The sequence below is a fragment of the Tuber melanosporum genome (genome assembly GCF_000151645.1).
Source record: "Tuber melanosporum whole genome shotgun sequence assembly, scaffold_3, strain Mel28".
NCBI lineage: Eukaryota > Fungi > Ascomycota > Pezizomycetes > Pezizales > Tuberaceae > Tuber > Tuber melanosporum.
This window is the reverse complement of record NW_003298974.1, coordinates 310,103-324,546: the sequence shown is the minus strand read 5'-3', so window position 1 is coordinate 324,546 and position 14,444 is coordinate 310,103. Positions and strand designations below refer to the sequence as shown.

At 48.8% G+C, this 14,444-nt stretch overlaps 1 protein-coding gene; it reads right to left on the bottom strand.

Moving 5' to 3' along the window:
• Positions 1 to 5,949: 5,949 nt before the first annotated feature.
• On the bottom strand, positions 5,950 to 13,649 carry GSTUM_00006745001 (uncharacterized protein; the record flags this gene model as incomplete). XM_002838921.2 has 9 exons in its annotated part: positions 5,950 to 8,388; positions 8,449 to 8,703; positions 8,769 to 9,245; positions 9,323 to 9,425; positions 9,489 to 9,514; positions 9,596 to 9,685; positions 9,755 to 9,964; positions 10,214 to 10,224; positions 13,543 to 13,649. The coding sequence occupies 9 exons, from the start codon at positions 13,647 to 13,649 to the stop codon at positions 6,305 to 6,307; spliced, it is 3,363 nt and encodes a 1,120-aa protein (XP_002838967.1). The 3' UTR covers positions 5,950 to 6,304.
• Positions 13,650 to 14,444: the final 795 nt, after the last annotated feature.

Sequence of the window (14,444 nt, the reverse complement as noted above, 5' to 3'; positions counted from 1 at the left end):
TCCTTGTTAATCCGGGTGGGGGCCGCCGGGTGCCGTCCCATACGCGGATTGATTTTTTTTAGTGAGTGGGGGGGTGGGGAACGGAGTTTTAAAATCACGATGCTTCCATATCAACATCAGCAAGAATGGGGCCTAGTCGAGTAAGGGAGATGTCTGCAGAACGGAGTGTTTGGAGATTGGATAGTGTTTGATATATAAGGGTGTGTATGAACTAGTCTAGTTAGTGCAAGGAGAAGTGTTTGGGAGGTTTCGGAAAGTAGCACTAAGGATACCGGAGGTCTCGAGACGATCAGGTATCGCACTATAAGAGTTGAGAAACCGAAGAAGAAGCAGAAAGGTGTCAGGACCGTCTGGGACAGCTACAGTCTAGGGGACCGGTTTGAGAGGAAGTCCCAAGGTGCTGCACGAGAGGAATCGTGTGGCATCGTGGAGAAAGGATATGGAAGCCGGTGGGGTTGACGGGTGAGGAGGATATTTGCAGAGGAACAGCTAGTGTATATATAGGACACCTCCGGCAACATGGAAAGAATAAGGACCTCAAGTCTCTCTCTCTCTCTCTCTCTCTCGCTGTCGTACCTCAAATTTGTTACGGAGGTTGTGGGTACCCCTTGGCGCCCGGTATGCGAAGGTGTCTGCGAGGTCCAGACTCGTCCGTCATTCCCGCTGGGACCTCCTGCTGTTTTTGCGGTATGGGAGTCTTTGCTCTATCGTAACGGGTAAGGGTTGAGCTGGCTTGCCTAGGTTTGAGTTTGTGCTGTCTGTTGTTGCTGTCTGTTGTTGCTGTCGGTGGATAAAGGTATATCTATCAGGTTATACTTGTGCGGTGGTGAAGGTGACTGGTGGCAAACATGGAAATTGCGGAAAAAACTCATCATATGCCCCGGCAGCTATACGTTCTGGAGAAATTGGGATTGGGGGAATGGGTAGGGCAATCGTAATAATAAGGTGAAGGGGGAGGGTGTAGGCGGAAAGGAGAGGTATCATAAAAGAGGTATGATATCACGGATTTTTTTAAGAACACCCGGATCAAGTCCACACCGGACGACGGGGTATGGAAAAGTATACCAGTGAAGAGGAGGAGGTGAATAACCTTTCCATGAATAGCGGGAAACTCACGACACAGTAGTAATGCTTATGGAAGCATCTCCTCATTGTAGTGGTGGCTTTTTTTTTTTTTTTGGATAACCGTATTGATATTTTCGGGCGGCGGCTGTTATTCTTGTCATTTGAAGTTTTTCAGCTGGAATGAGCCTTTGCCGTTGCATACGCCGCAGACGGCCAGTCCTGTATGCGGGCATCATGTCTCAGCCGATTCCAATAACATAAATTGTCAACAAGGAATTGAATAGAAGTGGCTGACCGGTTCAGATGGATAACGGTTCCACCGTGCCACCCGCCACCTCTGCGCAAAAGTCGGGGGCGCCGGAGTGGAATCGTAGTAGGCACAAGATTTGATAATCTCTTCAGCTACGATACACGATAAAATCTTGGAGGGGGGGGTCAGAAGAAAAGTTGGATTCTGCACGCCGGCTTGGTAGTATGACAAAGTGGGTATGGTGTGATACTTTCCTCCATTGGCGGAGGGCACAGTGCAAGTATCATACAACCTATTACGATATTGTAGCTGGCCCCGGTGCCGTCCGACGGTCGTGGTCCTTCTGCGCGATTGGAAGCGTCCGGGTACTATAATTACCTGACTTTGCGCAGTATATCGTACTCCGGATACATTCCCCCAAATCTATCGGTAGTAGTACCCCCGATGGTGTAGCTTCCCTCCGGGTTCCTCTCCTGGTAGCGCAAGCCCTGTTCTGCGACCGGACGTCCTGAAAGTGTTACACCGCTTCGGAGAAACCCCACCACCCCATATATATAGTTGTGTGATAGGACGGATTTTCCCAATATTTTAATAAAAAACGCTACAAAACCGGTGAATGCCTAGTCCCGGCCCGACCTCGGGCCGCGGGTGAAGATGGCAGTGTGAAGGACTTGGTGGGCAAGTAAAGCTAGCAATTTTTTTCGCAACATATTTTCAAACCTTGAGTGTAAGTTGTAGTATCGCCTCCCCACTCATACAACTAATCAAGATTATTATTATTATTATTATTATTATTATTTCAGAAATTGGGAAAAACCTACACTTTCACCACTGCAAGGGATGCCCTGCTCCCAAACATGCAGCTGCAGTAGTAGTAAGGCTATGGTTTCCTATCGACCGCCTTAGTTGGTGTTTGCGGGATCAGTTTTTGTTCCGCTTGTTTGCGAATTTGGAAGAAGTCTAACCATTTTCCAGAACCCTCATTTTTCAAGCCAAACAAGGTTGCCGGTTGGAGAGAGACTCTAATAATTGGTCACCGCATTGTGAAATTTCGTAAAAAATAAAAAAAAGTATGGCATTATCAATCGGGCATGATAAATCCGGGCATGATAAGTCTAGTGCTTGAAGGGACCGGCCGTGAATACTAGTAGTACCAACAGGAGTGCTGGGAGTTCAAATCCTATCCTAGATACAGTTAGGCGTTGCAAAAAAACAAAAAACAAGTAGGCCATGACGAACCACATATTTTGTCATCTCGGTACCCTGGCTGTCCTACAATCCCAAAAGCCATTCCCGCAGTTGGAAATACTTTTCCTTCTCTCCCCGGTCTGCGGGAATTTGGTTGTGAAAACGAGTCCTGGTTTGGGATGGGACTTTTGCGAGTCCTGAGGATCAAAATATATGCCTATATCGCACAGAGAGAGGAGGGGGTATGAATGCTGCCAGGATGTATAGTATAGTCATCGTTCAGGGTGTTTTCGCTCCTAGGTCTCCCTTCTTAGCTAACTTACCCCCCTGTCCTGGGTTGCCGAGCTTCCACGCGGGTGGCTGGGCTCCTCCTCCTCCACCTCCTCCTCTCCCAGCAAGCGTGCAAGAGAGCACGCAATGCCACCTTGAGTGTAGCGAGCCTGCCCGACAGGGCCCCATTATGGTACCGTTTACCCCGGAGGACAAGTACTCGACCAGCTCGAGATACCAGGGGACTTGAAAGTGATTTGCTCCACTTGCAGATAGCTAGCTAGCTAGCCTTGCGCCCGCGGCACCAGTAACTAGTGCCAGGCCAGGTCAAAAGTCTTTTCCATATCTTGCTTGCATGCATGCATGCTTCACAGGTCGGGAGTCTTTCGGCATTTGCCATGCGGTCCGTACATGCCTGGCCAATGGGCAGAGATATTCGCCGACAAGGCGCCGTATCTAAAAGATATCTCCCACCCGTCCACGCTAGGACACACACGGGGGGTGCGGGACTGGGAGCGTTCTGATGGGTTTACAGCTAGTCGAGGCCAGTGTGGATGCTGGGAAATTTCCAATCACTCGAGATATTAATAAAAAAATGTGCCATGGATAGATAGTTTGCACTCGTAGGAGACATCCGACTGTCCAGCTGTCTCTCCCTCCCAGTATATTCAAGTCCTGTTTCAAGGCTACGATCCCTCACTTTTTCCCCCACCACTGCTCTATCCTCCAGCATACTGAATCCCGACGACCCCTGCACACCTCAAAAAAAGACCCTGATGAGACGGGAATACAGAGGTGTATCGACCCATGCGCACACATACAAGGTCCTGAAAAACTAGGTTAGTCATATTTAATCACTCGGAGGCTAGCGGATATCTGATACGCTCCCCATAATGCGGAGATCTCACTGGGAACTCTGTTTCCCCCCCCAATTGCATCCCATCCCGTTCTCCTGCTCCTGCCTTCCGGGTGGGCTTTGTCGTTGGGTCTCTCGGATCGTGGGTTTTTGCCTTCTGCACCTTACTTATACCTCTTGATCCCGGATGGACCTTCAAGTGGGAGGGAGTATGATATGCCGGAACCGCATCAACTAATCAGGACACAGTCTATCACTCGAAGGTCGTCAATTGAATCATGTTGGAGCAACCTTCCATATCCGCTAAGATGACCACGGGAAGTACATAAGGCCACGGTGTGGTGGTGGCACGGTAGCGGTGACGCGGCGGCGAGTGAGGCCGCATGAGGCTGGAAACTGTGACTGGGTTTTCTTGTATACTTAGTCGGGCGCACACCCACCTCTCTTTCCTCAATCAACTGTCAGTCGTTTCAACAAATCAAGTTGGGTTGTGCGATGATATAATACTTCTCGCAGAGAAGAGAAGTCCTTGACTTCCGGTGCGAGGGGAGGACCCCGCTCGAGCAAGCTACCCTGCTCGGAGATCATCGTCCGTCTTGTCGTTATACCCGTACCACACACCCGGTTCCGCCCTCATCGATTATTTTCATAGATGTGATTACACCTGCAGTTGTTGGAGAAAGATACAGCGCGGATGAGAGCTCTGAAAGAGAACTGCCCAGGATTTCTATAGGTTGCTCCTGGTGAACTGATCCCTCCCTTTGCCTCGTAGGATTTTGTGTGATGGGAATAACGGGTAGATATATAGCCGCGGCGGTAGTGCGTGAACAGAATAGTAGACCAAGACTTTATAAACCGTTATCATGGAGTAAGTGTATATGTGTGGGTAGATAGGCATAGGCAGGTAGGCAAAGGTCTTGCCAAAACCTTCTTCATTCCAGCCAGACTACCGGTGAAGGAAAGGGCATACACAAAACAAAACCCCACGCGTCCCCTCACTCCCCGCTCGTGTGCTCCCACGATTGTGCAAAAGGACAAGTTCGGGAGAAACTTCAATCAATCCGGACCGAAAGAAGAAAACGACATCTTCAACGTGAAATGCGCCAGCCACGATGATCCGTCACCTCACTACAGTACAGTACATTCGTGGATACCAAAGTAATTTCTATCGACGGGCGAAAGGGAAAGCAAAAAAACATCCAGTGAAAATCAGACCCTCCAATCCCCGAGTTCGCTAGGGGGGAGAAGTAAAAACCGGGGAGAAACAAGAAAGAACAATCCCTCTCCCCACTCACTCCCAAGAATCCTAGCCGCAAAATCCGCGGCGAAGTTGGCACGTCGGCAGCGATGTGAGGAAGCACTCCAAGTGGTCGGACAAGAACCGGAGTGTGAGGGGGGGAGGGGATGGCATTGCCGACGGATCAGCCATTCAGTCAGTGCTCGTGGGGTGCACGGAACGGGAAAGTAGCGGGTGGGAAACATGGGCGTCCTGGACGAACCGCTCTCGCCCGATCCCAGATGCCCGCTCGCCATGTGCAGTACAGTACAGTACACACTCGCAGACCAGACGGCAAAGCAAGGGAACACGTGTGATGCCGCAAACAAAAAAAAACAATTCCAGGGAGTGCAATATCACGGATGGAGAATTCAAAGGCCTGGCAAGCACGCTTTCCCCAAGCGGTCCGGAGGAAAGCCTCGACACCGGACACCGTCCCCCAACTCTCGACTGGTATGATATACCGCTCTATGAGAAGAGAGAAAGGAAGAATAGGGAAGAAAGGGCTAGATCCTCTATCGAAGGAGGGGATGCTCGGCTTTGGCAATCGTGCGAGTTCGAGTTGGCAGTAAGTTACGATGGGTGAATACTTGACTGGTTAAGATTCGAGTAAGCCTCAGTGAGGGAAGCGGGCACTGTACTGTACCGGTACAGTTATCCTATGTGGTCTTGTTATGTTCCTCGAACAGCCGTCCCGCTTTTCAGGTGTCAAACGCAGGTGACGCCAGGGCGGTGGTGCGAGCGAAGGGTCACCGCTGTGTTCACGGTCTATCACTCACAGTCATAAGCGCTCGAGAAAGTGAAATGCCAGTAAATGGCCTGATCAAATTTTCTCAGAGACAGAGAGGGTTATCTAGGCTATTCAAGCATACCCGGCTCCTCGGTAGACTGAATTCTATCGCTCTTATCTAAACAATCCCGACAACCATTTCCTACTCTCACTCACACACCTACTCACCCTCATATCTCACCTAAATATAGACAAACACTTCGCTTCATTATCACAACACACTCCGAACGGGGCACGGTGACCTGGTGTCATAATCGACTAAATAACCCATGAAATTCCTTCCCTCATCGGAGCGAAGCCCCGGCCGCCATAACAAAGCTAAAAAAGCTCTTGTTCTATGTTACAAAAACCAAAAACTAACCGAGCAACCTAACGTACATCACCCACCATGCCCGTGGCATGAGACACCGACACTCAGCAACCGTATCCCCTTTATCAAACTCATGCCATTCAAAAAGTTAACCAAGAAAGAAAAAACAGGAGAAGAGTTGGAAAAAAAAAACCCCCGAGAGGGATGAGGAAGAGCACGAAAAGGGATTTCTAGTTTTTAGTTTTTAGTTTTTAGTTTTTAGTTTCTTTTTTTTTGAAAGGGGATAAACATTTCCTCGCTCAGTGAGTACAATTCTTGGTGGGGAAGGAGTTGATAGTGAGGACCTGGGAAGGCTTATCAGTAGCCTTAGCCTCAAGCGCACCCATCTTCTTTGTCATAAAATCAAAGAAAGCAAATTGGCTCGGGTTGCTGCCAAACTCGTAAATAAAGCGAGAAGCGATGTAACTACCGAAGATAGCGCGGAGGTAGTTGTCAGGAACACGCTTAAGAATGAGGTCGAGACCGATCTGCTGTAGGAGGGTTTGCGGGAGGGCATCTTCGAGAACGCCCTTTCTCAAGACAACGTTATTCCAAAGCTCGGTCTTCTGGAGCTCTTCATCCAACCTGGTGATCGCTAGGGAGAGCTCATCAGAAAGGATGGAACGGCTCTTTCCGGTTTGCTGGTTCTCGCGCCAGATGGCCTCAAATTCTAGGCGGGCATTATCCCGGATGGTTTTCTGAACCTCCTGAACGTACACCTTATAGAACTTGGGAACGACGCCGTCTTGGACACACATGTGCTCGACAAACCCGGCCTCGTCAAAGGCAAGTGATGCGAGGACTTCCATGGAAGAACTAGTGACACCACCTTTGTTGGCGCTAGCGTCCTTGAACAAGATTGTACCAGCACCCTCTAATCTCAGCTTAGCGTCCTGAGAAATGAACAAGTTGGCGCCCTCAACGATATAAGGAATAACACTCTTTCCGTCCTTGATGAATTTGCCAACATTGCCCAAGTCAATTGCCTCGGGTCGCCCACCACAAGGAACGAAAATATCGTATGGGATATGGGTGCGGGTATGGAAGGTGTTACGGAAAATAGTACCATTGGTGACAACCTCGCCACTAGGAAGAGTGACGTTGGTATCCTCAATAAGAACTCTATACCCCTCAGGTGAGAGCTTGGACATATCAAACTCGGAAATCATAAGACGTTTCTTGGCCAGGCGAATGAGTTCCTGGTGATCAAGACCATTCAGGTCGACCAGAACACCAGACCCATCAACAATAGCACCATACTTCTCGTTACTCAGAAGGATCTCGTTTGATCCCAAGTCACCATCGGGTCCACCAGTCTGCAATTTCCTCATCCGGGACGGGTCAACATTCAACTTGCGGTAGATGCCAAGAACATATTCGCGAACGCTCAAGGATGTCATTCCATAAGTATCGTGAGGAATACCACCCAAGCTAGGGCTCTTTCCGGTAAAGAAGGACTTCCACCAAGGGGCGCCTCTCGCTCTAGCGTGCTCAGTAGCCCAATCCACTAGGCCGGCAGTGTTCTCATCAGGACCCATAAACAAAATCTCAGGCTCCTTGTGAAGATCAACAATAGGATCCTTGATACCTGGGCTATTGGGTGTAAGGAGAAGATCTAGAATCGAATCAATATATTTCTGGAATGCTCCTGTAGCCTTGTCTTGATGGTTGGCATCAAGGAGAATGACGCCTTTGCTACCACCTTCCGGGATATCTTTGTTCTTGCGTTGTTGAGTGTTTGCGAGGTTGTAATTCTCATCGAAGACTGAACGCGCATTGATCGCATATGCTTCCCGGTTCCTACTCTTGACGATACGGATACCTCCACGGGCGATATCCCGGAACCTCAGATGGAATCCCCTAAACTCTGATCCAATAACCAAAAACATGCCAAACAATGGTTGAGGATACTCAACAGTGGGTAAGAATCGGGGGTTGAGTCGGAAACTCAGCGCAACCTTTGTGGGAGTATAAAAGTTGGTCTTCAGTACGTTGCGGTTGAAGGTAATAAAGTACTGCATGACTTTCTCTTGATGCTCATTCCCGACGCTCGTCGATATCAAAGTCTCTAGTTCATCATCCTTCAACACCCGGCCAACTTGCAAACGCTGATAACTAAGCGTAGGGATAAAGTCATCGTGTTCGCCCCGAGTTTGCACATAGTGCTGGTTAGCGAACGACAGGTATAATGAACGAACCAACTCAGGGTGGTCATTAATGATCTCGAAGATATAATCCGAAGTAAAGGTCTCTTGACGAAGGCGACGCTTGATCTTGGTGAGAGTCTCCGCGTGGACACTATTGCTCGCGTCGAGCAACGAGGATAGGGCGCCATATTCCGAACCTAACCCACCCAATTAATAATCTGCCTGTGGCGTTCAAAAAGTGACAGGGATTTACTAACCTAGCCTATTCAGAAAATGGCTCACGAAGTGGCAAACACAATGAGCGTATATTGTCTCCTGCAGACTCAAACGGCCACTAATAAAGTGTTCCTGGAAGATATTTTGGGGTATGCAGTATAGAAGAGAAACTTCCTTCATGATTTGGTAAATTGATGCCTCGATAGGCGGGAACATTGCAGGGTTCGGGATGGTAGTATGATAGGGGAGAGGTCGAAGGTAGATTGACATTACAGTCACACCGTTAGAGAATTGTTCTGTAAATGTTAGCCAGGATTCAGACAAAGCTGCGCAATGAAAGATATAGCTTTCTAATACTCACCGACATATTTTCTCGTAGAGGTACACCCATAGTAGTGGTAAAGGTCACTCAAAGCCGAAAACAAGCCCATGGAGCTCCCTTGTTTAAACCCGATGACGAGCCTCTTCTCCCGTGTACCTTGGACCTCAAACATCTCGATAACGGGGCCTGTCCGCTCAATAACAGACCCGACAATGCCCTGGTAGACCTCCTTGGTGTTAGGAGTAACCTTTTCCAGAAAGGATTTATCCGAGATAACGCTCAAGTCCGTCTCATTAGGATCAGGGTTTGGATTGACAAAATCGCATTGGTAGACGAAGTAGCAGCGGAGCTGCTGGTGCGACGCCGTAAGCTGGGAAGAGGAGCGGAAGGTTTCAACGCGGTAAGCTTTCGCAGGGTTCGAAGGGTTGAGGTATTTCTTGTCGATTCTCTGCTCATACTGCGGGCCGGAGAGCACGGATACTCCAGGGGTAGATGTATCAATGTATACAGCATGATCTACAGTGATGCCGGGTTAGCCGAGGCCCAACAAAATGGCAGGGGTATGTAGATGAAAAGGAAAATGTAAAAATTACCCTCTGCTTCTCTGTCCAGCCGAATTTCCAAACGCTTATCATCCCGAGAAAATGCCGCAACCTTGCCGGCATAGAGAGACAAAATGTGGTTCACAATTGTTTCCTATCGCAATTCAAGTCAGCTCAATTCTCGCTCCAAGATATCCGTCGTGTGCCAGATGCTCACAGCAGTTTCTGATTTGAAGTACATATCTGAACGACCAATTAGTCACTCACTGCTCAGCCAAAAATACGACATCGGATAGATTTCCGGAAGAAGGCAGCAGGACGTACCGTCGATCCCGAGCGATGAATAAAACCACTTTGTCTCACTCTCAACGAAATCCGGAGGGATGAATCCTTTCTCCTCGAGCATGTCCATGACTATAACAATTAGCGGTCGAAAATTCCCAACAGATCAAGAAGGTGAGGAAGGAAAAGGTCAGAACCTACCATGCTCCATCTGCTTCTCCTTGCCTTCGAACACGGGTGCAACATAACCGGAGGCATCATCTTTCAAAACCCGTTGATTATGAACGCCAATACTGAGGTGTGTCGGATGCGGACTAGGAGTGTTGAACCGATTGATGCCGGCGTGAGCGGCAAGCGTAGAACTAGGAGCCATGATGATGAACCGTGAAATAAACAAGTAGTTTCTGGAAGCTATGAAACCAGTCTGTTAGTTCCGAAAAGATGACCCTTGAGAAGTGAAGAAAGAAAGAATGTGCAGGGCTGAGAAGCTTATTGTGGGGTCCCGATATGATAAAGGAGGACGAAGAATGGTTCGCCATCCCCACTCCTCTTGTCCCCTTTCCACCCACCGCCAATCCAAACACCCAGCTCAAACGACATGATGGAACAATACAGAAGAATTGAACCCCGAAACGAGGAGGGAGAGGACTCAGCACTTACATAGGAGCGTGCTCGCAACGGGTTATCGGTCGAGAAGTAGGAACAATAGAGTCTGGATGAGAAGGTGGCGGTGGAGGAGGGGTCGGTTCGTGGTGGAAAACGAAAACGGCAGACGGAAGGCGGAAAAATGTAAAAGTAGAGAACGAGACAAATGGGCAAAGATGAGAGGGGGGGTGGAAAGAGAGGCGCTGAGACTATCGGGGTAGGGAGAGACGGCAGGTTCTCTTATCCTCTTGTCCGGCGGAGGAGCGAGGTGAGTATAGTACCCTTTTTTTTGTTTGCTGTTCAAAGGTTCGTGACAAGTGTGGGAAGCTTCAACTTATATACGGTAGCTTGCTAAGCAATGTGAGGGTACAGTACATGCTTGGGAAAGCCAGCTTCATGAGCTCATCCCTGTTCGGACTTTTTCGCAGATGTTGTTGAAGTACCGGTACCCTATAGGTTACTCGTTACCTCCATGGTTACATTTTTTTTCTTTTTTCCTTTTTGCCTCTTTTCTTCACCATTTCATCTTACCTTAGCCCTTGTCGTCGTTAGTTTTTGCTGTAGCCTTTTTTTGTTTTTTATTCACTCACTCACTCACATCCGAGCTTCCCTGTAGATATGTATAGTAGACAATGATAGCGGAATAACCTCGCCATAAACCAAGTAACGCTTCGTCAGAGCACAAAACAATGGTTTGGATCCCAAGAGCCTACAACGGGCGAACAAAAATCGCAAAAAGAAAGGGAGGAAAAAGGTCGTTGACAGCCTTTTCGGCTCAGGAACCAAATCGAACTCCAAGGGAGAAGGGGAGAGGAAGAAAAAAAGCCACTCCTCCTCAACCATTTGTCAATTTACGGACCAGATCGACCTTTACACACACCACGAGACCCGTCACATCTCCACGATGCCAGTGCAAACCGCACAATTGGCCGCCCACCCGCCTACCCTTCTCATCTCGGCACGCATCGACAGCAAACCCACCCGAGACAATCTCACGATGCCGCATCCACTTCCTCCTCCCAATAGAGGTGCAAGAATGGGAAGTGGGGAAGTAAGAATGAGGGAAGAGAAAAAAGGGGCGGGTGGTGAAGCGAAGAGAAAGTGAGCAAGACGTGTATTATTATTTTTTCGTCCGAACGCCGAAATTGAACTTTGTTTCTCACTCTCTCATTTGTGAAGGATCGTGAACGTGACCGGAGCTTGAAGGGTCGTGGCGGAGTCAGAATTGCAATTATAGCTAGGAAAGGACAAGTTTTTTTTTACGGGGTTCGAGTTTAATTATAAATTTCCGCACAGAGTCTCCCAGGGGAGGGAAAGAGGCGCGGGTTTGTGGGAAACCACATGACATTAGCAAAAGCACAAGTATGATATCGCCCACACCGAAAACTCACGATGCCAGCCGTCATCGTCCAAAGTAGGTTCTTGTACTCGAAGGGATGTGGTTTTTCCCTTTTCCTTCCCTAAAGAGCTGGCCCCAGGATCCCAGAGCTCCTCCATGACAAATATCCTCCGGATGCGGGGCCAGAACATCACTAAAACACTGGACTAGTCAGCTACAGTTGCCTTAGCTAACATAACTTTAAACCTCCCCCCAGAAACTCGGGAACCAGGGCGAAGGAAGGGCTTCCCAACAACTAAAGTGGCCGCAGCCACAACGAGACTGTACCCACAGCGATATTCTTTCTCAGTTTTCTCACTTTGATCACTGGTTTGTTAGTAAGGAATCTCGCTGTTGGTGCAATCTCGTTGTGGGTGCAACCGCGTCAAAAGAATCCATAGGAACACACACCAATCAGTGAAGGCAAAGAGCAAAATAAAAGGGCAGAGGAGTCCCCCCAAAAAAGGTTGGCGCAAGAAAAAGAGAATGAAAAATCAGATCCCATTGTCGTCCTCAGCCCCACCGCACGCACGCATGATGGATACACGGGGCGCAAAAAGCCCTCCAGAATACTCGCACTCGTACAGGTATCATGTATCCCTTGGGCTTTGTGATTTACAGGAGGTACGGTACTGTACCATACTGTACTCGTACTCGGCACTGCACTCGAGTACAGTACCCCCATTAACTGGCGAGAACCGGGAGGCGCTAGTGCGTTCGGATAAGATTTTATCCTTGTTCCGTCTCAAAGTCGCAATAAAACGCCATAAATCCTAACTCTTTATAGCTTGGGCAAAGCCCTTCCGGGCTCTTCTATCTTTGGTGCGATCGCTCCAGCGGCTTCTTATCTCGACGCAGGGGTGTCTCTCTGCCGGTTCTAGCCAGTTAATGCGGTATGTATCATAAACTCACCAAGAGTGCTGAGTCATTTGAGCACTGAAAAACAGATTTTAAGTTACAAGTGCTAGGGCTAAAGTTTTGGCATAGTTAATTTAGGTTAACCGGAAAAGTATTCCCTATCTTGTACGAAAATATCTGCCCTATGCCTTGTACTCGAGTACCTGTGCCCGGCGAGGAACTTTTACTGTTTCAGACGGCCCAAGGGATAATAACGGTAGTCTGATGCAGCTACGGTACTGGTCGTACAGTACGTAACGGGCAAGAAGTACCCGATAACAGGGGTTCGCAAAGTACTTGAGTAGATAGTACCGATACGGCGAAAAATCCGTGCGTATCAAAGCGCCCATACAAACTCGACACCCCTGTTATCGGGCACTCGAGTACTCGAGTACAGTACTCGTACTAGTACTTCTTGACTGCCACGAGTGAATTCCATTCTCACCCATGGCCGAAGAGTTGGGAGGTTGATAGGGAGGGAATCATTCTGCCGAGGAAAGCAAGATCCTCTTTCTCCTTTCTTCGGTAATTCTATTTTTATCCCGTCGAGTCGGCCACGCACACTGGATTGTTGCATCGCATCACATTGTGCACCAAACCTCACAAGGGCACATGGGACAGGCACGAGTGATACCGTCCTGTCCCCACCAACCAAAGTGAACAAACGAAAACTAGGTGCAAAAAGTGTTCCAGTTAAGAGGCTACGGTACGAGTAGTTATTATGTCCGTCTACAGTAGATCAGAGCATCCATCGACGGGGAAGGGAAAGGGTATGGGTGGAACAGAAACGTCAGCGTTCTGATCTCTTGTTCATCCTATGCTGAGAGCTCGGGTTTGTATCCGTCAGCACGATTGGGATTCAGGAACGCGCTCAGCAAAAGATCGCCAGGCGTGACGCCCCACCAACGCAAACCGAGCGGGAACCATTTCCACACCATCAGATCACATCTTACCTTACGACAAATAAGGGTGCTGGAAAAAAAAAGGGGGGGGAAAGTGGTGTGCTCGAGCAGTGGGTGATGCCCTCATGATGATGCTATCAAAACTTGACCCTCAAGATCATGATCACAACATGAACTCCCTTACATGGAATGGGACCCAAGAGATATGTCCGATCCCCCTCGCGATTCTCCCCCCCCCGCCTTGCAAATTGCTGCCGTTGCAAGGGTCAGGCATAAAATACAAGTACCGGTACGGTGCATGGCCAAAATTTCAGCAGCAGTGGCACACTCCAGAGACACGGCCCTGAGGGGATCTCTATTTCCACCTGTCTCGGTCGACTCTGAACAGATATATACGGTAATTGACTAATCGGGTGCCTGACCTCTAATCAAATATACCTATCAAAAAAATATCTCTCTCCAGGCTCCTGTTGGGCAATGGAAGGCTCATGTTTTCAGACCGTCTGGTTGCGGCGTACGGCACCGCTGAGCACGACCATAATCAACACTATTTTATGCCTGACCCTTGCACTAGGATAATAGTCCTCACTATCATCACACTTCGCCATAACTCCCACACGCACCCCATCCCCTCCTCATCCGGGAATGAAAATGAATCTGCGGGGAAGAATTACCGGTGCTGTAGCTAAAATTTCGCAATCCGGGGTAAAGGGAACACGGACAAATAAAGAAAACCTAAATCGAGGCTTGGTTTTTCTTCCTTCTGCTCGCCCACTCACTCGCTCTCCGCATGTCTGGCTCCCGAGGAGGCGTCATGAGGAAGGAAGAGCAAACCATTGATTTGTTAGAAACTTGGAACCGCACACACCACGCCCAAACAGAGAGTGGTATGGGAGATACTGGTAATATACGGTGCTTCTTCACCCCTTTGGAAGAAAGGGCCATAGAGTGGAAAGTGAGAAGAGGAAAGCCTCAGAGGAGATGTGTATCTTTCTGCAAAAAAAAAAGGATTAGGCTCGTTCCCCCCCTCCAAGAAATGACAAATCTCTGCCCTTTGGTAGAGCCTGGA